Below are 25,203 nucleotides of genomic sequence, written 5' to 3' on the forward strand. Positions count from 1 at the left end.
AATACTTCGCTATGTTCAACGAAAGAATTTTTGTAGTACTGGGTAATGATAAAGCTGAAGTGAGACTTATTTAATTCGATTTTTAACGACTAAATAGCATGTGTCACGTATTTTAAAATTTGGGAAGTAAAAAATGTTTATACAATCACTGTGCTCGTCAGAAAAAAATATGCATTTAAACACATGTACTAATCATTACAACTCCGCTTGTCTTGGATAATATGTATTCAAAACAAACAGTAAACAACTCGTTTGCGTTGAGTTGAAAAAATAATACAAGTGGCCCCTCCTCTTTTACTGTTAATCTTTGAATGTAGGCGTGGACTATGGTTGTTTAAACATGCATTCGGACACTGATTGGTTTTCAACAGTGCGTCCTTGTATTCTCACTTCTCATTGGGCATGGCGCAAAAGCAGCTCGCTTGCCATTGGCCGATTTTCCTTTTGGTAGAATTTGAAATAATGCTGTGCTTGAACGTTTGTTAGCTGGCGTGTCTCAGACCCGAACACGTACTAACTGGATTTGCGTTGCACAAAACGTTGATTAGGATTCCGTAAGATGTAGTTTGTCTCGAATCGCGTTTTTATTGTTTTTAAAAAATGGCTGAAGCGGTAACTTCAGCACAACGGGGACTTCTGGATATCAGTCCGGGGAAGAAAATTGATGCTAATAAGGAGAACGACGTTCCAGTTTTGAGTCTCATTCAGTTTTCAAAGCCACCTTTTGTGTCTTTCGGCACTGTAAAGTTGGGCACCTCGAAATCCGCTGTTTTGCAAATTGAGAACCCGATTGAGGATGTAGAAGCGGATGTTACAATTGAAAAGATCCCGTCAAATAAAGGTTTTTCTGTGGACCAGAACACGTTTACGATCCAGGTAACAGTTTTACTTTATCAATATTCAAGCCACTATCTTGGAACATATACTTTTGAACCTAAATTTTTATCAGAAACACCATTATTTTTATTGTGGATTTGCAATGCATAAACTGTTCCTAATTTCTCTCCGTGTTTTGTGTTTGCAGCCTCTGAGCTCATTCAGCTTGAGGATAAACTGGACCCCAGCAGAAGAAGGTGGCATCAGAGAGGTGATCTCGTTCAATGCGAATGGAGTTCTTAAACATCAAGCTGTTCTGCTGGGGAGAGCAGAAACGACAAAAAAGAAAAAGGTAGCTGCACACTGAAACTGGCCTGCAGATGTTAGATGCATCTCTGCTCCTGAACACCTGATTCACATGATGGCATGTTCATCACCCATTTATTTAAGCCAGAGACAGAAAAACACTCGTACAAGCCTGTAATTTCACAACTGTGGAAATAAACACCAAGATACTTTAAGGTTACTTTTCATCTCAAATGCAAAACTAACAAAGTGTTGCTTTAACCACTACCATTGTTTCTGAAGCTGCTTTTAAACAAATCTAAATTTGTAATCTGATATTTTCTATCCAGTTCAGTTATTTTTTTTCTTTGTATAGCTCCGACTCTCAAAAATTTTTACACTAAATTTTGTCTGTAAGTAGCCTGGCCATTGCCTTCCTGTGTAAAATCTCGCTCCCAACATATTTGGGGCTTTCTCCCATTTACTGGGATTCCCTCAGGCAGAATTTCTACTTGCCCAATTAGCAAACGATCATGTCAATTTTCTGTACTCTGTTTGTAGCTTAAGCGGAGGAAGTGAGAAGCCTTCAGTTTGTGTTGGCCACACTTCCAAATATTTAATTAATATTAACAACTATTTTGCTCCGCTTGGCGCTTGGGGTAAGATTCATAGCATTGAACTCACATTACATACGTCACAGACAAACATTAGCGATTTTGTAAAATTTAAAACTTAAACCGAGTCCAGGCCTCTAAGTCACAAACAGTTGTTTTGTGTATGTATATTCAAGTGAGGAGGTATTTTACTTTTTAAAATATTGTTTTAAACATAATTTTTTTGTGATGTGTAAAGAGTTTTATGTCACAACAAACAGTTTAATCTGAAAGGAAAATACAGTCTGTGAAAAACATAAAGATTGTGTGTGAACAGGGCCGGATTCAGAAGTACGTGGATTTTTGTACCAAATCCACCAAAAATTTATTTTTGCATTCGATAGGCAGAACATGTTGTTGGACGCAAATTAATGGACTCTTGGTTTAAAAAGTCTGGCAGATGGCTAATATTAAAATTTTTGCATGTGTGCAAAAGCAGCCTTGTCTAAAATGTCATAATTATGACATCACAACTTGCAGATACAGCCCTGGCAAACGAAGCCTCATTATTAGAAGACAGGCACATGTATAGGAGAACTTGCAGCATATTCATTTTCCTTACTGTTGAATTAGCTAAAATGCAGAAGAATAAACGTAGAACTGTCTGGAGCTTTTCTTCAATGTTAGATTATAGTGTAACTTAACTCTAATTGTTTTTGTTCTTACAGAAGAGCTTATGGGATTCGATCAAACACAAGAGAGGGATGGAAAAAACACAAACGCCATCAGTGAAAATGGCGTGTCCACGGAAGATGGCAGGAAACAAAACCTTCCAGGTGTCGCGGCAGTCGCAGTATAAGCGGGAAAAGGTGCGCAGCCCGCTTGCTTCGCTCAACAAGGACAACGGCGTCATGAAGGAAAACCTGCTTCAAGATCGCTGCTTGGAACCAGTGAACAAGAACACATCCAATCTGGGTCGACGGTCCGTTGTCTTGTCGGATCAGGGAAACGTTTCTCCAGAAAGGAAGAACTCACCTGTCGTTCTACTTGTCCCGACTGCAAAGGTCGTCCACTCTGGCCCTGATGGCGTCACAGAAAATCCTAAAAACAATGAACTGACTAAATTGTTTGACAGGACTCTGTCTCCGATCGGTACGCCAGAGATGTTCAAGAAACTGATGCCTCGTATTGAGTCTGGCAGCCCTGGTCCTGCCCCTGATGGCGACTCAACCGGATCCTCTCTTCCATCTTTGAAGGACGCTCTGGTTCTGATAAACTCTGATCTCGGACATCTTGACACCAGTCCAAGAAATACAAGTTCTAGCTGCGAGTTTTCAGATTCTCTGGAGTCTAAGAGCGGAAACGTGCAGCCTCACGAGCAGAGACTCACGTTTTTCGTCAGCAAAAAGATTGTTTCAAAGGTGGAGAAGGTTGTAGAAAAGGAAAAAGTGAAGTTTTCTTTCACATCTGCCACTGTGACCAAAGGCAAAGCGTCTGTGGAGGCTGGCAGTCCTGAAGGGAGGAGAATCAGGAAGTCACGCCGACGGCTACTGGAGAAAACGCTTGAACTCTCTGACGGTAGCAGCCAGAGCGACTTCGGTCTGGGAACTCCGACCCTTCCCGTCATAGACGCTGAGATGGGAGCTGAACAGTGTGATGCTGGACATGAATTCCTGGATTTCACCTCCTCCAGCCTCAATCAAAGTTCTTCCCCTCCTCCAAACACGCCGCTGTCTCGGTTCTCTGCCACCTCTTCGCCACTTCACGCTCCTCCCGCTGCCAGCTCGTCGTCCACGTCCGACTTGTCCCCAGCTGGTTCTGCTCAGGAAGACTTGTTCCCTGTCCAGTTGGCAGCAAAAAGCAAGAAGAGGAAGAGTGAGGAGTTCTCGAGAGCCGATTCCACCAAGAGCGAGGACTCGGAAAAGCTGGAGCAGGTGAAGAGGAGTCGGGTTGTGGTTGGGAAAATTGAGCCGCCAGCGTTGGTCCAGAGGAGGAACACAAGTCAGCGGGAGAAAGTCACACGTGAGTATTATGCAAAGTCGACTTTTGTTAATTTCTTTTTTTGTAAAAAAAGAAATTACAAATGTCAAAACAGTTTTAAAAAGCGCCTTTTATTTCAGTCATCCCTTCTGCATGTTGTATGACAGCGTGTCACAGCCAGACTACAAGAACTTAGTCACAATATTACCAGAATATCAAAGTTATTTTAATAAGAAATAAGCCTGGATATTTATTTTTTTGTGGGTTTTTTGTGCTGGAGTTCTGAAAATTAGTACTTCAGTATTTTAATAAAATAACTTCATTCTGACTTACCCAACAGTAATTGTGACGGTTTTAATAAAGATGAGTAATTAACCCATCTTTGTTTGCTGCCTAGATCTGACCCAGTCTGTGAGGACGGCAAAGTCTGCCGCTGCTTCCAAGGCTAAACGTTCAAGCGCCAAAGTCCCCACCAAAAGTATAAATCTGCACATCTCCATGTCATCTGGGGGCATTTGGGTCTGTTTTCTTTTTGCAGCTTACTGAGGTTTTTCCCTTTTCGTCTTCTTCTTTAGGTGCTTCGACTCTGAAGGTGTCCGCTTCTCAGGCTGTGAAGATCTCAAAAGTGGTTGCTGTAGCTCAGTCGAAGCTAACGTTCATCAAGCCGAAACAGACTGGTATGTACGGAAGAAGATTAGGGCCACAGTTAAAAAAAAAACAATTAATAAATAATTTTTATCACAGAATTATGTCAAAGAATGTTGACCTCCTTTCACACTTTTTCACAAAATTTAGATTTTTTTTACCTAGAATTTTGACATTTTCTGTTATTTTTAGAATTCTGATGATTTTATTTCACAAAATTTAGCAATTTTTATTGCTCTGAACTGTAAAAGTTGGTTTTCCCTCTGAATTTTGACTTTAATATTTCAATTTTAACTTTCTCTGAGTATCTTTCCTCTCTAGGAATTCTGACTTTATTTTCATAATTCAGATTTTGATCTCAGATTTTCTCCTCACAGCTTCAGAGACAGAAATGCGTGTTATGCAGAACTTACTCCATTTTTTTTTCTGTTTTTTATGGCGGATTAGTCAAAATATTGAAGAAAAATGTCAAATTTTCTTTTTAGTGGCTTTAATTTGCATCAGACATATAATTTAGTTTTTTTTTCTCCTCATCTTGGAGATTTTATTTAGTTTTTTTTGTCGTTTTTAGCTTTGCCGAGACACCCGATGCCGTTCGCAGCCAAGAACATGTTCTACGACGAGCGCTGGATCGAGAAGCAGGAGAGAGGATTCACCTGGTGGCTCAACCACGTCCTGACCCCCGACGACTTCAAGGTCAACACCGAAGTAGCTAAAGGTAGCGCTGTAACACTTAGCTATAGACCAGCTATGTTTTAGGTCACAGATGAATAATAAAATAGTTTTTATTGTCAGTGAGCGCCGTCTCGCTGGCGCTGGGCGGCGGGGATGACCTCAGCGTTCCCAAAGCGCCCACCAAGGAGGAGATGTCCTTCAGCACCTACACGGCCAAACGAAAGCTGAACCGCCTGCGCCGCGCCGCCTGCCAGCTGTTCACCTCGGAGGCCATGGTCAAGGCCATCCAGAGGCTGGAGCTGGAGGTGGAGGCCCGGCGGCTGCTGGTCCGCAGAGACCGCCACCTCTGGAAGGACGTGGGTACGACGCCATGACGGCCATTTTAAAATGTTCATTCAGTCTGAAGTACGACCGGAAGACGTGTCAAAATAATTATTGAATAGTTTTTAAATACCTGAAATACAGATATTATCGTGGTGGCACCACATTTCCTGTTTTATCCACTTTTCACTCCACGCTGCAATGAGACACGGAGGAGAAACTTTAAACTGCTACTGAACGTGATGTTGCTAGGCAACCAAAGTTTTGGGGGAACTTGAAACTGCTTCTTACCCAGCAGGTTGTTGCTAGGCAACTGAAGAATGAGTCAGTGAGTTAATGCCACCAACCTAGCTTAGCTTGCTGTGAGAGGCTGAGCGGCTAAAGCCTTTCCTCTGCCTACATCCCCCAGAATGCCTTGCGGGTCTAGACTGAAGTTCAGTTAATATTCTATATACATTCCATTTATATTGATTACGTGTTTATTGTAGTAAACATGTTATTGTTGTCCAGCTCAACGTCTGAGATGGTTTTTGTTGTTTTTAATCAGGTGAACGTAAGAAAGTCCTGAACTGGCTGCTGTCATACAATCCGCTCTGGTTACGGATCGGCCTGGAGGTAAGTCGCTTTAATAGTTTAGGATTTTTAAAACATTTAAAAGTAGCTATTAAATGCACCAAGCTAATGTACAGTATTCATAATTTTTCGGTACGGTTTTATTTCATTGTGTCTTTTTGTCAAATTCAGCCTTAATTAGTTTTTAGTGGGTTCTAGTTTTATTAGTTACTATTGGCTAAATATTAGTTATTATTTATAGTAGTAGTTATAGTTTTTTCATACTTTGACTTCTTTTTAATTTTGCACCTAAATATTAACTAAAACAGGGCCGGCACCAAGCTTTTTGGGGCCCTGAACAGATTTTTAATGTGGAGCCCCCAATACCTCCGATATCTATGGAAGAGGATTGGGGCCAATGTTTAGAAAGAGAAAATGGACTTTTGTTTTTTTCCCCACAAATTTTGACTTTATGTCCACAGAATTCTGGACTAATTCTCCATTTGTTGTAGCTTTTAGTTTGTATCATCCAGTGTTACTTTACATATATAATCTATCATGCTAATGTTTTTGAGGCATATTTTTAAGCTAACGTTGTGCATCCCCAGACTATTTTCGGGGAGCTGATCTCCCTGGAGAGCAACAGTGACGTTCTGGGTCTGGCCATGTTCGTCCTGCAGCGCCTCCTCTGGAACCCGGACATCGCTGCAGCCTTCAGACACGCCCGGGTGCCTAACCTCTACAAAGACGGTAAAATCGGAGAGGTGCTCTGATGTACTATAGGTCTTAGAGGCAATCCATTCACCCGAATCAAACTGTTGTCTGTTGGAGAACAAACAAATTAAGACTTTATAAAGTTTGTTTTCTTTTTCTTATTTTTGTTTGAATATTGTATGAAAGTACCATGAAAGAAAAAATAAAAGCCCAAGAGGAAGTCATAATTTTTTATTATCAGAAAGTAAGGTAAAAAGGTAATGGCACAATGTTGAACATCTAGAAGCATCTGGTTATTTGAGTTCAGTGTTTTCAATTTAAAAAATGATTTATTATAACTTTAAAGCTCATAATTATAGCTTCCTGCTGGGCTTTTATTTTTATTTCATGGCAGAGACTTTATTCCATACATGCTCAGATGTTTTCTCTGATTATTTCTTGCTGCCTTATTAACCCTTTATGGTTGCCATGACTACCTAATTTCCGCTGCAGGCCATGAGGAGGCGCTGTCCCGCTTCACGCTGAAGAAGCTTCTGCTGCTCGTCTGCTTCCTGGACAGAGCCAAAGAATCCCGCCTGATCGAACACGACCCGTGTCTGTTCTGCATCGACGCAGAGTTCAAGGTCAGCCAAGGTCACGTCTCTCTGCTGCATGAAACCTGAAGGTCACATTGTGAAAATATGGAAATATTCTGGAAACACTGTGAAAAAACAAGGAAACTATTCTATCAAGAGAAGTTTATTTCTTAGCAGAAATATCAATATTCACTCCAAAAAATAAAAAAAGAAACAATTGTAACTATGATTAATTGTGATAAATGATTTATGGAAATTATCAACTAATTTAGTAATTGATTTCTTGTTTTTAAGTTTTTTTTTGTATTTATTGACACAATTTGTGTCGTTAAGTTATTTTAAAATTATTTGTTTTAAAATAAAATTAGCATTGTCCAAAGACAACAAATGAAAAATAAAATTTTGGATAATGATGGCACATTTAATGTCAGTTAATGTGCATTGTCCGTATCAGATGAATTAAAGTTAACTGGAGTACACACTCTTTCTCTATATCTGTCTATTATCTCTCCATCTGTCTTTTGCATTTAAGTTAAAAGAAAATGAAGCAAATTGTCTGAAAATGTTTTACCCAAATCTTGTCACCTGGTTTACATTCACTTAAAATACTGCAGCTCCTTCGTATTTATACTATTGTATAAAAATCTAAAGTGGTTTAAAAGCTAAATCTGTTCCTTTCAATCAGTTACTAAAATAATGAAGTTGCATCCTTATGCAGGCGGCCATGTTGAGTTAATTTACATATTGCAAAAACTACAGATGTGGCAGGATTCAGCGATTATGCCTCATTTATTGTAAATGCCAAATGAAAAATTTAATTTCCAATTTTAAGTTTATTTTTTTCCATAATTGTTTCCTTAAAACAATAGAAATGACAGAATATCTCAAACTGAAAAACTTGTTTTTATTTCATTCATTTTTTTCTTTGAGTCAACATGGAAATCACTACATATCTGTAAAACAAGATGGCCGCCTCATTTTCCCAAAAATTAAATCTCCAAGACCATAAAATTCAGTTTTTAATTAATAAAATCTGTGTATTGCTCAGCCCCACACGTTTTCATCCCCTTTTACTCTGAATTTCCTAACATTTCTGTCCAAGTTTCACTCTTTACTGGGTTTCCTGTCACTAGTTTACAGGATTCTCTGATTTAAATCTTCACTGTTTGTGTTTTGTGTCTGGTAGGCGAGTAAGGACCTGCTGCTGGCCTTTTCCAGAGACTTCCTGAGCGGAGAGGGCATCCTGCCCCGCCACCTGGCCTACCTGGGCCTGCCCGTCTCCCACGTCCAGACGCCGCTCGATGAGTTCAACTTCGCTGTGAAAAATCTGGCCGTCGATTTGAAATGCGGCATCCGCTTAGTGTGAGTACGACGTCTTAAATTTGAATGTTTTCTCTTTTTTTGGTCACGGCGCTTTTGAATACCTGGTCTTTAGATTCACTCATGTAGGGCTGGGCACATGGCTGATAAAACGCTTGTTTCATATTAGAAGATATGGATAAGTATTGATTAGTTATCTGAAGTTTTGCCGAACTGCTGCCGTGATTTTTCCTGTTTAATCCGGTTTTCTCTCCACGATGTTATTTTTTATTTTTAAGCAGTTTGAGCCACAGTGGGGGAACTTGAAACTGCACCTGGCCAGTTACTTGGCAGGTTGTTGCTAGGTAACCGGAGTTGGGGGAACTTGAAACTGCTTCTTACCCGGCAGGCTGTTGCTAGGCAACCAAAGAATGAGCGAGCTAGTTGATTCTACCAACTTAGCTTAGCTAGCAGTGAGAGGTGGAGCAGCTGGTGTTTCTCTGTATCTCCCACAGTTCATTGAATATTAAATGTATTAAATATTCAATCAGAAGCATTATCTATGAATATTGATCACGTCTGTTATGATGTATATTATTGATTTATTGTCCAGCCCAGCTGTCATGTAGAGTTGGGCTGTGAATCGATTTCATCTGTTAATCGAAGTTTTGGTTTTCGATGGTTGAATCTTTTGGAAAATCGGTTATCAAAAATTATTTTCTTTTTCAATTTTTCATCAATGAACTTCTTATTTCTCAAAGTGATGGCAACGCGCCCAGGGTGGCCATCTTGTTTCACAAGTGTGTTTGACCGCTTCTATTTATTTGGACTTTGAATTTATGTAAACTCTGACAAAGTTAAGACTAAACTACAATTTCTAAATCAGTAAATTGTATCACAAATTGAAACGAGTACAATAATTTTAATTTGCATGATTCATCATTTTTCTTTCTGAAATTTGATCCGACGTTAAAAGTAAAAATAAAAAATGATGTAAGAAATATTGAGCATCTTGTAATGTTATAAAATTCAACATTTTTTAACGTTTTGTTTCTTGTCCAGTCGTGTGATGGAGCTTCTCGTTCAGGACTGGAGTCTCTCGGCGACGCTGCGTCTGCCGGCCATCAGTCGACTCCAGAAAGTTCACAACGTTGACGTGGCGCTGCAGCTACTGCGAGGCAGAGGCGTCGACCTCAAGGATGACAGCGGTAACCAGCTGCTGCAGCGCTTACAAACCAAACGCTTCACTTTATATCCAGGATTTCTGTTTCATTTCAGGGTTTGAAACCTTAGAAAATGCTTGAATGTCAATGAGGTGTTTTCAAGGTTTGGAAAGTGCTTGATTTCTGTGTGAAGTCCTTGAAAATGTTTGGTTTTTTCTAACAAAGTCCAATATAACATTTGATTTAAAGTCGAAATCACATATTTTCATACAACTAATTAAAAGACACATTTTCTTTTCACTCTCTGAAGTCAAATCAGTAAATTTAAGATCATTTACCTGCACAAGATTAGTTCCTTTTTTTCCAAAGTAAGGAATATTTATTATTCCTAATGGTTCAGTGACCTACAAATCATTGATTAGTTTATATTTTATATTAAATAAAGAGATTTTCTTGTTAAATTAATGTTTTGCTCTCGGACCAGTCAGGTTTGTGTTGGAAACATTTCAAAACATGAAATTTTGTTAAATGTTTGTCTATTTAGCTGTAGAATGTAAAATAATACCAAAAGACATTACTAATAACAATCCTTTATTAATGATATTAATTCATAATAGTGAATTAAATGTATTTGTTAGTTAATTTCTATTGCTCTTATCTCCAAAGTTTGGTGCTGGAAAAGTTAAAAAACTTCCCTTGAAAATGTTCAGTGCATGAATCTTGTTGTTTTCTTGATATTTTTGTTGCTAGGCTCCGTCATCGACTCCAGAGATATTGTTGACGGCCACAGAGAGAAAACGCTGAGCCTCCTGTGGAAAATCATCTTTGCCTTTCAGGTGAGAATCTCAGTAACCAGGTTGCAGAATCGTGGTTTTTCTGAATGTTTTATGGTGACGTCTGCTGGTTGAAGGTGGAGGTGATCCTGGATGAGGCTCAGCTCAGGGAGGAGGTCGACTTCTTGAAGCGAACTCTGAGGACCAAACGCAGACTGGCCCTGGTCCGGGCCGACCGGGCCGGTCAGCCGAGCCCAGCGAAGACCAGGCCGCCGTACAAACACCAGAGCGCCAAGATTACCCTGCTGATGGACTGGGTCTGCGCCGTGTGCGACTTCTACCACATAAAGGTGAAAATGCTCTGCTTTATAGACGCGTTGCAGCGTGACGGCAAGTATGCAAGGGAGTGCAAAGAATTGCTAACCACCAAGACTACCACTGGATTTGGCTAATAAGCTCTGAACATATAATGAGCTAAATCTTAAAAGTACGGCTGATGTATAAAACTAAAAGGGACTCGGTGCTTTGCCACTGATTGTCAACACTGACAACTAGATAACTGTCAAGAAAACGTTTAATAAAAAAATAAAAAAAAGTGGCGGAGGGAGAAGCAGGTCAGTTATGCTATCTTGACTATGAGAACCTTCACATGTAGATGTGCTGCAGAATTCTGTGGGTTTTGGTTCAGCAACAAAATAAAAATTTTAGAAGTGGCCACACAAACTCTGACAGATCAAAATTAGCTTAGCTAATAGCAGTGGTAGCTAATCTACCACTTCTGTGTTAGCTTAGCTTGTAGCACAGCGATCAGTTATTAATAATCAAACAACCTGAAAACATTAAACTGCAAAGGACTGAATGTTCTGTTCTGTGTTTGAGTGTTTTTTTTAGTGTTGAATGCACTAGTGGAGCTGTTGTCAGTCAGTTGCTATGGCAACAGCTGACATGCAGAGTGAGAAAACGAAGGTTTTGAGTTCTGCAGTTTTTCTGCATTATTTTTCCCTTTGCTCTGGTGCGCTGCACTGAATTAACAGGTTAACACCTACATCTCCAGGTTTTGTTAACAGTCGTTTCACCGCGGCGGCAGAACCGCTACGGATGGCATGTGAAAGAATCGTCTTTCTGCCCGCCAACATTGTGTGCATGAACCAAGTTACCAGATGTAAACAAGAACATGAAACATTTTTAGAGAAAAGAAATAACAATTGGAGAGATGCAAAGTAACTGTGACTTGCCTGTAAACAGTCAAGATTAAATCTCTTAAGTGAGAATTTTGTGTGAGTCTCATTTATTTGTGATTCTTGCCTAATAAAACCAAGCGGCGCACTAACATGTGTTTCTGTGTGCAGGTGGAGAACTTCACCGTGTCGTTCTCTGACGGCCGGGTCCTCTGCTTCCTGCTGCACCACTACCACCCCGCTCTCCTTCCGGAGGCCTCCGTCAGCCAGAGAACCACGCAGACCCTGGAGTGCGCCACCAGGGGGCGCCTGGAGCTAAACTGCTCTGCTAGCGACTCTGACGGCTCCTTCGACTCGCCACCGGCGGAAACGGATGGTAAAGATCTGATCTGAGCAGAAACGCAGCAAAAAACAGAAATAATTATTAATGTTTTGGTCTAAATCAGGGGTTTCCTGGGGGCCATTTTGGCCGCCGGATGATTTTTGCCTGATAATTATGGAAGGGAGCAAAACATTTGAAAATAAAATCTGACTTAATAAAATGTTAGCTAAGACAAAAACATACTGCTCATTTCTTAAACAAGTTTCTGCATTAATCTTAGTTATGCAGTTAATAGAAACAAAACTTTAATTGAATTAATAAAACACACTTTTTAGAATATTGGACGTTATCCTAAGGCCAAAAAAGGAAATAAATAAACACCAAAATATTGGAACTTGTGTAACATTTGTAATAAAGCAATTGTGAAATAGTTATAATTTTACAAACCACTTGTCTACAATAAAATAAGTTTTTATTCATTTATTTGACAAACTGCCTAAATAGACTTAAAACAAAAACACAATACACAACAAAAGTTTTTTTTTTGTTAATTTCAATAAAATATTTAGCGTTTAAGTTTTTCAGCAGAAAAAATTAATTCAAATTTCATTTAAAGAAAAATAGTTTTTTGCTTCCTCAAGTATTTTGTAAAAAAGTCTGGGAACCACTGGTCTGGCTTCTGGTGCAAATATGTTACTTTAATTAAAATAAGACAAAACTAACTCACTAGTAACATTTCAGCAAAATATAGGAGCTTGTTTTAGGTAAATAATTCCTTAATATTGATTAAAAAAATAAGCTCTAGTTCCATTGATTTTACTAAGAAATGTGCAGTAAGAAATTCTTGAAGATTTTCTGTTTTTGCAGTGAAGTTGTCTGTAACCTGGTTTTGTCTTCTGGATGCAGGAGACGGTTCTCAATCTCCAGGTTTTAAAGAGTTGCTGGAAAACGAGAAGAACAACTTCAGACTGGTGAACGCTGCGGTGGCGTCGCTGGGCGGAGTGCCGGCCATGATCAACCCGGCCGACATGTCCAACACCATCCCCAACGAGAAGGTGAGGCCAGAACCAGAACCACAAACTTGGTTTGGTTCCTACAGGCTTTAATGAGCTGGAAACGTGTGGAGAAATGACCAAATTATTTCTCTTTTTTTGTTTAATCATCCAAAGAACTCGAAGGAATTCTCAACAGTGATTTATATTTAAAGCTGCTGTATGAACTGTTTGTTAAACCACAGATAATCTGTGAAAAGATCCATCTCCTCCACAAGCTAATGCTGTCATCTGAAGAAATACACCAAAAGCAACCAATCAGAGCCAGGAGGTGGGGTTTAGCGCTGTCAATCATCCTCATGTACTTGCTATAACATCTGCTAATATCAGAGGAACAACTTACTGTTGCGGCAACTGTTTATCCGCCGTCATCAGTGGCTATGCTAACTCGCATTAGCATTCGCAGCCTGCTGTGCTGGCTGCATCGCAGCAGAGAGTGAGGATGATTAACAGCATTAAGACCCGCCTCCTGGCTCTGATTGGCTGTTCTAGTTGGCACTTGCTTTCCTTTTGTTGTTTTTTTCCAAATTGTCTAATATGGTATTTTTCATATTTATAAAAATAAACCGCAGCTTTAATCTTTTGTGTTCCCTGATCTTGTTAACCCATTATATTTACCAGGTTAACTCTCTCAAATGGGGCCAAATTGAATTTAGGGATTTGTGGAAAAGACAAATAAATATAGTCGATGTAAAGATTAGAAGGCAAATTTAAATAAATAATGGAGGATTTTAGAAAGGAGGGAAGAGCAGCACTTTGTTTTCTGTTTTAAATTTTTTGCTCCAATAAACTGTTTTCATTCAAAAACACATTTCCTACTTTTTAACTGTGGATTCATTTGTTCAGGCAATGGCATCAATTAAGCCACTTCTCCGTTGCCATGGTTTCCCTGCAGGTTGTGATGTCGTACGTGTCGTTTCTTTGCGCCCGCCTCCTGGACCTGCGGATCGAAACCAGAGCGGCTCGGTTCATACAGAACGCATGGAGGAAACACAAACTGAGGAAAAACCTTCTGCTCTTCCAGGTTCCCTCCTTCTTCTCACTATTTTTTATTTTAATTTTCTCAGTGCTTTTGAATTATGGGATGTATGTTTCTACACGTCTCCAGCCATAAACCAGGAAAAGAGCTGCAGCTTGTATTTTTACAACTTTATTCTCACATTTATACGACTGTCATTAACACAACCTTTTTTTTTCTTTTTTTTTTTTACAACTTTGCAGTGTTTCTACAACTTCCTTGCACTTCGACTTTATTCTTATGTTTTTTTACAATTACTCGTACTACAATTTTATTCTCTTACTTTAATAACTTTATTCCTGTATTTTTACAACTTTCTTCTTGTATTATTATAAGTTGATTCTAATGTTTTGACATATTTATTTGTTCTTATTAAATGCGACCTGGTTTTTCTTTACATAATCATCTTTAGACGATGCCTCGGTTTTTCCCAGGATCACAGTAAAAGTAGAGTTTCTCCTTTTGGGGTTGATCTTTCTTTTCACTCTGATGTATAAACTGACATCCTGTTTGTGAGATGGTTATGTTCAGAAAAAAATAACAAATATATTTTTTTATCAAATCAATTTTACAACTCTGGATGTTGGTAATTAACTCATCAACTTAAAATATCCTATTTTCTTTTTTAATGCTTTTGGGCATTTTGAGTTTCAGTTTAATAAAATGTGATGAATTTGGACAGAAATGTAACTCCATAGAAACTAACTTGTTTCCAAATGTCACTAAGCCAACATTAAAATATCATCCTAAAGGTTATTTTTTTGTTTTTATTCAGGAGCGAAACAAGGCGGCCATTAAAATCCAGGCAGCGGTGCGACGTTTCCTCCTGAGGAGTCGAGCTGAGAGGCAGAATCGCGCCGCCGCTGTGATCCAGTCGGTCTGGAGACGTTATTTAGCTCGGAACCGGCGGAGGATCCAGGAAGAAGCTCGGCTTCGGGCTTTACAGCATAAAGCAGCGACTGTCATCCAGGTAGGCGATGATTCTCCTCAGTGTTTTACCTGCTTTAAGTGCTTTAGTTTGTATTTGGGGAGTTAAAGATGCAGTATGTGAATTAAGAAAAAAAAAGTATTTTCCATATTTGTTAAAACTGCCACCATGTTGTGATTGATAATCAGTAAATGATCGACCTCCTCCCTGAGCTGCTATCGCCGTCTGAAGAAACGCCCCAGAAACAGCCAATCAGAGCCAGGAGGCGGGCTTAGCGCTGTCAATCATCCTAATGTACACCAGTGTTATTATAATTCTAGTTCATTATAATTTTGTTGTATTTCGTTGTGATTTTTGTCTAATGTTTGCTAGTTTTTATTGTTAGTTAAATATTGTTTATCAGTTATAGTCGGAATACAGAATTCAAAAATTGTGATTGTGATCAACAGAAGATACCATTTAATGTTTTCTCAATTTCAGTTTTTGTTTTAGTTAACTGTACTAACCTTGGTGAGCACAGGATTGATTGGCAGCGCTAAGACCCTCCTCCTGGCTCTGATTGGTTGTTTCTGACTTTATTACCGTAACTTATACTGGGAGAAAGAAGAGCGGCATGATTTTTCTTTTAGTTTTTTTACAGATCTGTTGTCGCAACATGATTTTAACAAATACATAAACATACTGCAGTTTTAAGTACTTGAGTTTACAATTATTCATTTAAGCTGGAGTTTCATGTAACGTGATTTATTCCAGAATTGTTTCTTGTTTTGTGTCTTCAGGCTCACTGGAGGATGTTTTCCGCCTTGAGGGCTTATCAGCGCCTCCAGTATTACACCATTATAGTTCAAGCTCAGTGGCGAATGAAGAGGGCAGCCAACAGTTATGCAAAAATCTGCTGGGCGGCCACAGTCCTTCAGAGACGCGTCCGAGCTCGGGCCGCCTCCAAAAGAGACCGAGAGCGATATTTCCTGGTTCGGAAAGCAGCGCTGAGCCTCCAGAGAGCGTTCAGGAAATGGAAACATCGGAAAACACTGAAAGAAAATCGTGCAGCCAGAGTTATCCAAGCTGCTTTTAGGAAAAATACGATGTTAAAGCTGCAGAACCGCTCCGCCACCGTCATCCAGGCGGCCTTCAGAGGATACGTTGTCAGAAAGAAGTTTGTGGAGAGGAGATTTGCCGTGGTGACGATCCAGCAAAGATTTCAGGCCTCTTTAAAAAGAGACTTTCACAGAGCGAGGTTCGTAAGGATGAGACGTGCAGCTGTTTTGATTCAGGCAGCGTACCGCGGAAAGGTGGCGAGAGAGTCGCTGAAGAAGCGGCACAGGGCAGCAGCGGTGATCCAAGCTGCATTTAGGAAACACGCTGCCCAAAAAAAATATCGTCTGTTGAGAAAAGCTGCAGTTGTCATTCAACAGAAATACAGAGCGACTGTTTTAGCTCAAAAGGTGAAGAAGGAACATGAAGCTCTTCGGAGCGCTGCGCTCATTATCCAAGCTACATGGAGAGGCAGAGCAGAGAGGAGCCGGATAAAAACGCTGCACCACTGTGCAACTCTGATACAAGCTCACTATCGTCGGCGTAAAGCCCAAACGGACTACAGATCCCTGAGATCAGCAACTGTAGTTATACAACTTCGCTGTAAGGCGTTTCTTCTGGGGAACAAGATGAGGAAAGAATATCTTGAGAAGAAAATGGCGTGCATCACGCTCCAAGCTGCATTCAGAGGTTTGAGAGTCAGGACAGAGCTGACGGAGAAGCACCAGGCTGCAACAGTCATTCAGTCTGCAGTTAGGATGTTCTTATGCAAGAAACAATATATTCTCCTTCAAAGTGCAGCGATCCTCATCCAGAGCAGATACCGAGCCGTTCTCCTCTCCAGAGCGCAGCAAAGCGAGTTCAGAAACATGAAGCAGGCCAGCGTGAAGATACAAGCCGCCTTCAGGGGGTTCGCAGCGAGGAAAGACATGAAGAAGAGACACAAAGCTGCAGCAGCAGTCCAAGCTCAGTTCAGGATGCACAGAGTTCGAATGGCTTACCTGGCAACAAAGTGTGCAGCCATTATCATTCAGGATCGCTACAGAGCCAAAATACTCCGGGATGAGCAGATGAGGAGGTACCGAGCGACGATACGAGCAGCTGTGGTCATCCAAGCGGCGTTCCGCGGATACAGAGCCAGGAAGACGATAGCGGAGTTGCATCAAGCAGCAGAAATTATCCAGAGGAGATTTCTGACGAGCAGAGCCAGGAAGCGGTTCTTGGCAATCAAGGCAGCCGTTTTGGCGTGTCAGCAGAGATACAGAGCTGCCACTCTGGCGAGAAGACTCCACCTGGAGTACCAATCGAAGCGCAAGGCAACGGTTTGCATACAGGCCGCCTACAGAGGGTACGCTGTCAGGAAGCAGCTGCAGGTGGAGCATAAAGCAGCTGTAATCATTCAGTCTCAGATCAGGAAGTACCAGCAGAGAAGCTGCTACAAAAAGCTCATCTGGGCTTGTAGAGTGTTGCAGGAACGCTACAGAGCTGTTAAACTAATGAGGGCTAAGAAACGCGCCGCCGTTGTTTTGCAAGCCGCTCTCCGTGGGATGAAAACGCGGCAAATCCTAAAACAAAGACATAAATCTGCCGGAGTCATCCAGAGAGCTTTCAGGACCTACCGGGAACGTCGTCACTACCTTTCCTTAAAAGTTCACGTCGTTAAAGTCCAGCGCAGATATCGGGCTAACGTTGCAGCTAAGGAGCAAAGAAGGCAATACGAGCGCATCCAGAGGGCGGCAATCCTCCTTCAAGCGGCTTCAAAAGGGAAAAGAGTCAGAGAAGAGGTTGCTCGCCGGCACCAGGCTGCGGTGATGATCCAGGCTACATTTAGGAAGCACAGAGCAAGAGTCAGGTTTGAGGCAATGCGGCTGTCTGCCATTGTCATCCAGAGGCACTACCGAGCTCTTCTTGTCCAGAAGAACTTCCTACGAATGAAACGGTCTGCCATGGTCCTCCAGGCGGCGTTCAGAGGAGCTCATGTGAGAAGAACGATTGTAGAGATGCACAGAGCTGCAACTGTCATTCAGGCTAACTTCAGAGGCCATAAACAGATGATCACCTTCAGGCGACAACGTTGGGCAGCGTGCATCCTGCAGCAGAGGTTTAGGGCCTACAGGGAGACTGTGCTTCAGATGAAATGTTACCAGGAGCTTATAAGAGCAACAGTTGCTCTGCAGGCGGCGTTCCGCGGCAGGAAATGTAGACGACTCATCAGTCAGTGGCATCAGTCCGCCGTGGTTATTCAACGGGCTTACAAGGCGTACCAGGAACGGAGCGCCTACTTTACACTAAAATCATCAGTCCTGATTGTCCAGAGAAGATACCGAGCCACAGTAGCAGCTAAGACGCAAATGCAGGTATACCAACGCATGCGTGCTGCTGCAGTTCGTCTCCAGGCAGCGTACAGAGGAAGCAGGGCAAGGAAGAAAGTTGTTCATTTGAATCAGGCTGCAACTGTGATCCAGTCTGCATTCAGGAAGCACAGAGAACAAGTCAAGTTTCAGGCGATGCGGCTGTCGGCCATCATCATCCAGAGGCGATACCGAGCTCTTCTTGTCCAAAGGAAATTCAGAGAAAGTTACCTGACAATGAGGCGTTCTGCAGTTTGTGTCCAGGCTGCATTCAGAGGACATAAAGTGAGGAAGGAATTTGCTCGTTTGAATCGGGCTGCGACTCTGATCCAGTCTGCATTCAGGAAGCACAGAGAACAAGTCAAGTTTCAGGCGATGCGGCTGTCCGCCATCATCATCCAGAGGAGATACCGAGCTCTTCTTCTCCAAAGGAAATTCAGAGAGAGCTTCCTTAAAACAAAACGAGCCGTTATCACTCTTCAAACTGCTTTCAGGGGACTCCTTGTCCGGACTCGGATGGCAAAGATGCACAAGGCAGCTACTATCATCCAATCAAACTACAGACGGCACCAACAGCAGCTGGCCTTGGAGAGGCGACGCAGGGCAGTCTGCGCTCTGCAGCGGAGATTTAGGGCCTATAGGCAGAAACAACTGGATGCAAAACGTTTCCAACAGGTCAGAAGAGCCGCCATCTTTCTACAGGCTGCGTATCGAGGAATGAAATCTAGACAAATATTGAGGCAAAGGCAGGAGGCTGCAAGGGTGATTCAGAGAGTTTACCGAGGCCACTGTGAACGCAAGCAGTTTGTGACCCTGAAGAAGTCGGTTGTGAATGTTCAGCGCAGATATCGAGCTGCTGTTGCAGCCAACAGAGAAAAACAACAATATGAACAAATCAGAAGGGCGACGATTGGTCTACAAGCAGCATTCAGAGGATTTCAAGTCAGATACAAAGTTGCTCATTGGCAAAAGTCTGCAACTGTGATCCAGTCTGCATTCAGAAAGCACAGAGAGAGAGTCAAGTTCCAGGCTCTGCGTCTGGCAGCCATCATCATCCAGAGACGCTATAGAGCTCTACTTCTCCAACGGCGAGACAGAGAACGTTTCCTGAATGTTAGACGTTCTGCTGTCGTCCTGCAGGCGGCCTTCAGAGGCCATCTTGCACGGACTCAGATTGCAAAAATGCACAAAGCCGCTGCCGTCATTCAAGCTAATTTCAGGAGACTCAAACAGCAAACGGCCTTTAAGAGACGACGCTGGGCAGTGACTGTCATACAGCAGAGGTTTAGATCCCAGAAACTTAAGGGGATTCAAGCAAAGCATTACCAAAAGGTTAGAAGAGCCGTCATCGTTCTTCAGGCTGCATATCGAGGGATGAAGTCCAGACAGGATTTAAGGCAGATGCATCAGGCTGCGAGTGTAATCCAGAGATCTTACCGTACCAAGAGTGAACGCAAGGAGTACCTGGCCTTCAAGACCTCTGTCGTCTTGGTTCAGCGCCGATATCGAGCCATAGTGGCAGCAAGGCAACAAAGACGACAATATGAACAACTGAGAAGAGCGGCCATTGGTCTGCAGGCAGCATTTAGAGGACTTAAGGTCAGATACAAAGTTGCTCATTGGCAAAAGTCTGCAACTGTGATCCAGTCTGCATTCAGAAAGCACAGAGAGAGAGTCAAGTTCCAGGCTCTGCGTCTGGCAGCCATCATCATCCAGAGACACTATAGAGCTCTACTTCTCCAACGGCGAGACAGAGAACGTTTCCTGAATGTTAGACGTTCTGCTGTCGTCCTGCAGGCGGCCTTCAGAGGCCATCATGTCAGGAGCGAAGTGGCAAAGATGCACAAAGCCGCTATCATCATTCAAGCTAACTTCAGGAGACACAAACAGCAAACAGACTATAAGAGACAATGCTGGGCAGTGACTGTCATACAGCAGAGGTTTAGAGCGCAGAAATGTAAAGAACTTCAGGAAAAGCATTACCAAGACGGTAGAAGAGCTGTCATTGTTCTTCAGGCTGCATACCGAGGAATGAAGTCCAGACGAATGATCGGAAAAAGGCGAGAGGCTGCCAGCGTCATCCAGAGCGCCTTCAGAGTCCACCGTGAACGGCAACGGTACCTGAAACTGAAATCATCCGCGCTCATAATTCAGAGAAAATATCGAGCCACTAAAGAAGCCGAAGTGATGAAGAACAAATTCTCCCTGATGAGGAAGGCTGTCGTCACTCTTCAGAGATGCTACCGAGCCTGGAAGCAAAAACGACAGGTAGCCATAAACCAAGTCTGGTCTAGATTTTATTATCTGGGAGGAATCTAACCAAATTCTGTGATTTTTACTTTGAATTCATGCTGGCTGGTTTCAGGTCCTGGAGGCAGCCCAGGCAGAGCACAGACTCCATTTTACGGCTGCGGTTTTCCATCACCTCAGCGCCATAAAGATCCAACGGGCCCTGAGAGCACACTGGGCTTTGGAATCAGCAAAAACACAGATCCAGTCAGTCGTTACCATACAGGTACAACCAGAACCAGAACCAGTGATGTACTGTTGGGTTTAGGGGCGCAGCACCCGACTATAAACGGTTCTCTGGTCTTTTCTCAGCGTTGGGTTAGAGCGAGGCTGCAGAGGAGACGATATCTGGAGGACAGGAGGAAGGTGGTGACGGTCCAGAGAGCGGTCAGGCGTTGGTTAGCGCGCCGCCACAGAGCCGCCGCCATCATCCAGGAGGAAACCCGAAAATTCCTCCTCGACAGGCGACAGAAGAGGGCTCAACGAGGAATCGTCAAAGCTCAGGTGAGGCTAAAGCTAACGCTGCCGGTGTCATTAGCTAACGCTACCATTAGCTAAGTCTATACTTAGGCTGGCTGACTAAACTTTGAAGAGCAAATTTACTTGGTCATTGTGGAAACTTTTAGTTGAATAAAGTTTGACTTTTGTGAAATTTTGTTTATCAACTGATACGAACCCTGCAGGTGGTTTGTCTATATTCATGATCTTACTTTAAAGTTTAACGCAGCATTTCCACTTCCTTTTGTTTAGTTTTTTTGAAAAACTATATAGAGCAAGCAAATACTCAAAAAATAAATTACTGTAAAACCAAACTTAAACAGGGTTTTGCATAATTTCCTTATTGAAACTTTTCAGTGCATTGACTCTTGGTTTCAGAATTGGTTTTTAACTAGCATTGTAGCATTAGCTTCTGCTAAATACTGTTTTGGTGTAGCACTTTAGCATTAGCCAAGCTAATGTTTTGATTTTGCGTTAAGGTTTAACATAACTAACTTATCCAGGTAGCGGTGCCCACTTTGGTTATTTTAAAATACTTTTTTTATGTTTATAAGATTTTTGTAGTCATTGTGTTTAACATAAAGTTTCTGTTAAAACTGTTAATATAAATCATTAAAAGCCCCAAATCAGATGATGAATTAGTCTAAATTTCTGACCAGAACTTCACGGTCCGGTTGACGTATCAGAGGCTCAAACGGCTCCATCCTGTGTCACTGCAGGCTCTGTGGAGAGGTCACCGCTCCCGCATGCTGAGCGACAACCCCAAACTCGTGAAGCTGAGGCATCGCTTGCGCGAAATCTCTACTGAAGTACGAGAGGAAGACAAACTCTGCAACAAAACCTCTTCTGCGCTGGAGTATCTCCTCCGATACAAACACTTCTCCTTCATCCTGGAGGCCCTGAAGAACCTCGGTAAGACCAGGACTGGATTATTTTGGCTGGCTGCTGTCAGTTGGGTAGTGATGGAAACGTTTTTTTATGGTGAACAGAGGCCGCCACCCGGCTGTCGCCAGAATGCTGCGAGCGGCTGGTGGAAAGCGGCGCCACCAGTGTCATATTCACGCTGATACGCAGCTGCAACCGGAGCGGACCCTGCATGGAGGTCATCAGCTTGTCCGTCCAGATCCTCCTCAACCTCTCCAAGGTACAACTGGTGTCTCTGGTTCATTACATCGATGCTTTTCTGACTATGAATCTTTCATTTTTATACAAAAACTCAACCTGTTTACAAAAGCTGATTGAAATTTACAAACTTAATCTTTCAGGTTTTTTCCCTTAATTTGATTGTTTTTACAAAACCAGGCTCTAGTTGAACTTTTTATAAAGTCCTCCTGTATTGAATTCTTTTTTTTGAACTGCGCCCTCTGGTGGGAGATGTTGGTAGTACATGTGGTAAAGGCAAATTAAAGACCAGCAAGGCTAAAATAAAATATTTTTGATGCTTAAAAACAGTTCTAATAGTCATACATTAAGTAATAATTAAAGTATTATAAGATGTTTTTATTAGTGTATCTATGTATCTGTTTCAGGCCTTTAAAGGACAATAAATTGTCCCTGAAGTTTTTGCAATAAACGATAGTATTGTTGTTTTGAGGCTGTTTAAGCAACATAATCACAATATATCAGCACCAACATCAGTATCGCCCGTTATTAGTAATTTTTTTAACAGGTCGGTATTCGCCCGATAAATACAATTTTCATAAACAGACATCTTATTGCTGTCTGTTCATGATTGTTTGTTTTTTCAGAAGTGTCAAAGAAGTAGAGAAATATATAATATCAGCAAGAACAGTAATATTAATCTCTGATGAACCAAATTTTCATATTGATGCCTCCCTAAATATAGCGGTCTCAGAGATCAATAAACTTTAAATTCTGATGAACATTTAAAACAAGAACTGGAAGACATTTTAAGGTATCCAAAATGAATAAACTAAACAGAAACAACAAATAATCTGTGTAAACAAAAACGCCCTTCAAAAAAGATTTGGTTGAGACCAAAGCAGCAGATTGAAGACTTTTGTCATCCTGTTTTTGGTAGAAAGAGGAAAAAATATAAATTATTGAGCCTGTTTTAATTTGTCTTGTGACTAATTAATTTATTTCATCTGAGATCAATCAGAGAAGATGGTTCAAATCTAATTAACACTCAAATTTGTATTTCCCCTAAGTACCACCTGACCATAGAGGCGGTGTATTCGGTGGAAAACTCCCTGGAAACGCTGCTGGATTTACTGCAGAAATACCGGGAGAAAGCCGGGGACAAAGTGGCCGAAAAGGGCGGCAGCATCTTCACTAAAGCCTGCTTCCTTCTCGCTCTGCTGCTGCAGGACGAGCGCCGCGCTCAGGTCTGAACAGACAAAAAAATACTCCACTAATGCTTACAAAAACATCTAAATTTCAATCTATTTCCCCTCAGGAGGTGGTGAAGCTGCCTAAAGTTTTGGACCGGATACGCAGCATCTACCGGCTCACCGCACGGAAACACAAAATGGACGAAGAGCGCAGCATCACCAGGCAGAGAATCAACGCCTCGATCAACGGGAGCTTCTTTGTTCCGCCAACGCCGCGCAAATCCAAACCGCCACCAAAGTAGGCAGCATCTGATCTGTAAAAACCCAAACAGGACTTTTGGTTCTGTGCAAACTAAAATGGTGTTTTCTGTGGAGCTAAATTGGTGTCGGAAAGATTCACAGAGCGTACAGTAAAATCTGCACGTGTGCAATAAGATGTAGAAGATTTGTAAATGTACGACATGATTCACTGTTCTGTACAACATGATCCAAGTCTTACTGTGAATGTTGGGACTAATGTAGCTCCATATTTTTGTGTGGTTCAGGTTTGCACCGGATTGGGTTCTGAGGAAGGACAAACTGAAAGACGTCGTCGATCCCCTCAGGGCGATCCAGATGGTGGCGGAAACGCTCGCCATCGTTTTATAAACAGAAAACCTTCAAGAGTCTTTTTGTTTTCACAGAAAACCTCAGATTTATTATGTTTTTTTAATCAAATTATTTGTTTGTAAATACTGAATTTGATCTTTTTTGATAATAAAATTGATCTTGTTTAATGTTTTTCTTTTTTCCTTTCTGTTTCAGGAAACTAAAAAAATGCCTAAAAACTCATCTTTTCAAATCTTCTTACTCTTTACTGTGTAACTTTCTGATGGTTTATCTTGTTTGTACAGGTTCTTTGTTTATAAAAGTGCGTTTAAATAAAATGTATTAATACTGAGGCATCTACATACGGTTGTATATGTGCAGCTAAAACCATCGTCTTCACATTTTAGGTGAGAAATGGGAAGAGCGTTAGTTATTATTTGGCATATTTTTAGGCAGATGAGTGTTTTTAAAGAAGAAAACTAAAAACTTAGTTTTGGGTTTGTTTCTAATTGTTGTCATGATTAAGACTCTGTCAGTTCTGAGGCTCTGCTGAAAAGTAAATATGAATCTGAAAAGTAGTTCTGAACTTTTTTCAAATTATTTTGAAAAAATAATTTTTTTCAAAATTAGCAGATTTATAAACTTTTTTCCCCCAAAACTTTCAGTTTCAAATGATTTTACTTTGAAGATTTTTTTCATTGTAGAAACTTTTTTCAGTTTAAAATATTCTTTTAGTTTGTTAGCAGATTCACTTTTGGCACAGCGATAAATGTCACATCTGTGTTAGGACACATTTTAATGGACAAAGGTGTGTTAAATTAGACATTTCACGCAATAAACCAGCAGGAAAACAAACAAATGAGAAAGTATGTCAACAGTTTTAAAAAAAATTTTTGTTTAAAACCTTTTTTCAGTCTCAAACTTTCTTTTATCTGTTTCAAGTATTTGTTTCAGTTTGTTTTTGTTACATAGCTGCTTTACATTTATTTATTTATTTATTTTTTACAAAACTTTTTGACCCAAATTTTCCTTCATACAACTGCTGATCTACTTAAGCAAACAACCACAGTCTAGTTTACTTTAATTGGATTATTCTTCAGCTTCACGTTTAGAAAATATTAATAAAGGGATATGTTTGAGCTACACTGCAAAAACAAAAAAATCTTACCAAGTATTTTTGGTCATCTTCCTACCGCAAATGTTAGTCCACTTGAAATAAAAATTAATGAGCTACGACGACATTTAATTTCCCTGTGGGA

General features: G+C 41.1%; 1 protein-coding gene across 1 annotated transcript; it reads left to right on the forward strand.

Moving 5' to 3' along the window:
* Positions 1–450: 450 nt before the first annotated feature.
* On the forward strand, positions 451–24,297 carry aspm (assembly factor for spindle microtubules). Its single transcript, XM_044129327.1, has 26 exons — positions 451–876; positions 1,025–1,168; positions 2,423–3,716; positions 4,072–4,152; positions 4,250–4,351; positions 4,891–5,037; positions 5,115–5,354; positions 5,863–5,930; positions 6,476–6,617; positions 7,074–7,204; positions 8,343–8,518; positions 9,518–9,663; positions 10,369–10,454; positions 10,529–10,741; positions 11,741–11,945; positions 12,798–12,946; positions 13,839–13,967; positions 14,737–14,931; positions 15,669–20,543; positions 20,641–20,790; positions 20,877–21,068; positions 21,782–21,974; positions 22,052–22,206; positions 23,234–23,410; positions 23,482–23,654; positions 23,902–24,297. The coding sequence occupies exons 1-26, from the start codon at positions 601–603 to the stop codon at positions 24,002–24,004; spliced, it is 9,942 nt and encodes a 3,313-aa protein (XP_043985262.1). The 5' UTR covers positions 451–600; the 3' UTR covers positions 24,005–24,297.
* The last annotated feature ends 906 nt before the right edge of the window (positions 24,298–25,203 follow it).

This window comes from Gambusia affinis, linkage group LG10 (genome assembly GCF_019740435.1).
Source record: "Gambusia affinis linkage group LG10, SWU_Gaff_1.0, whole genome shotgun sequence".
NCBI lineage: Eukaryota > Metazoa > Chordata > Actinopteri > Cyprinodontiformes > Poeciliidae > Gambusia > Gambusia affinis.

Coding starts and splice junctions, on each gene's coding strand:
- aspm (XM_044129327.1), top strand. CDS start 601: ATGGCTGAAGCGGTAACTTCAGCACAACGGGGACTTCTGGATATCAGT. Junction 5,355..5,862: donor CCACCTCTGGAAGGACGTGG/GTACGACGCCAT, acceptor GTTTTTAATCAG/GTGAACGTAAGAAAGTCCTG. Junction 21,975..22,051: donor GGAGGCCCTGAAGAACCTCG/GTAAGACCAGGA, acceptor TATGGTGAACAG/AGGCCGCCACCCGGCTGTCG.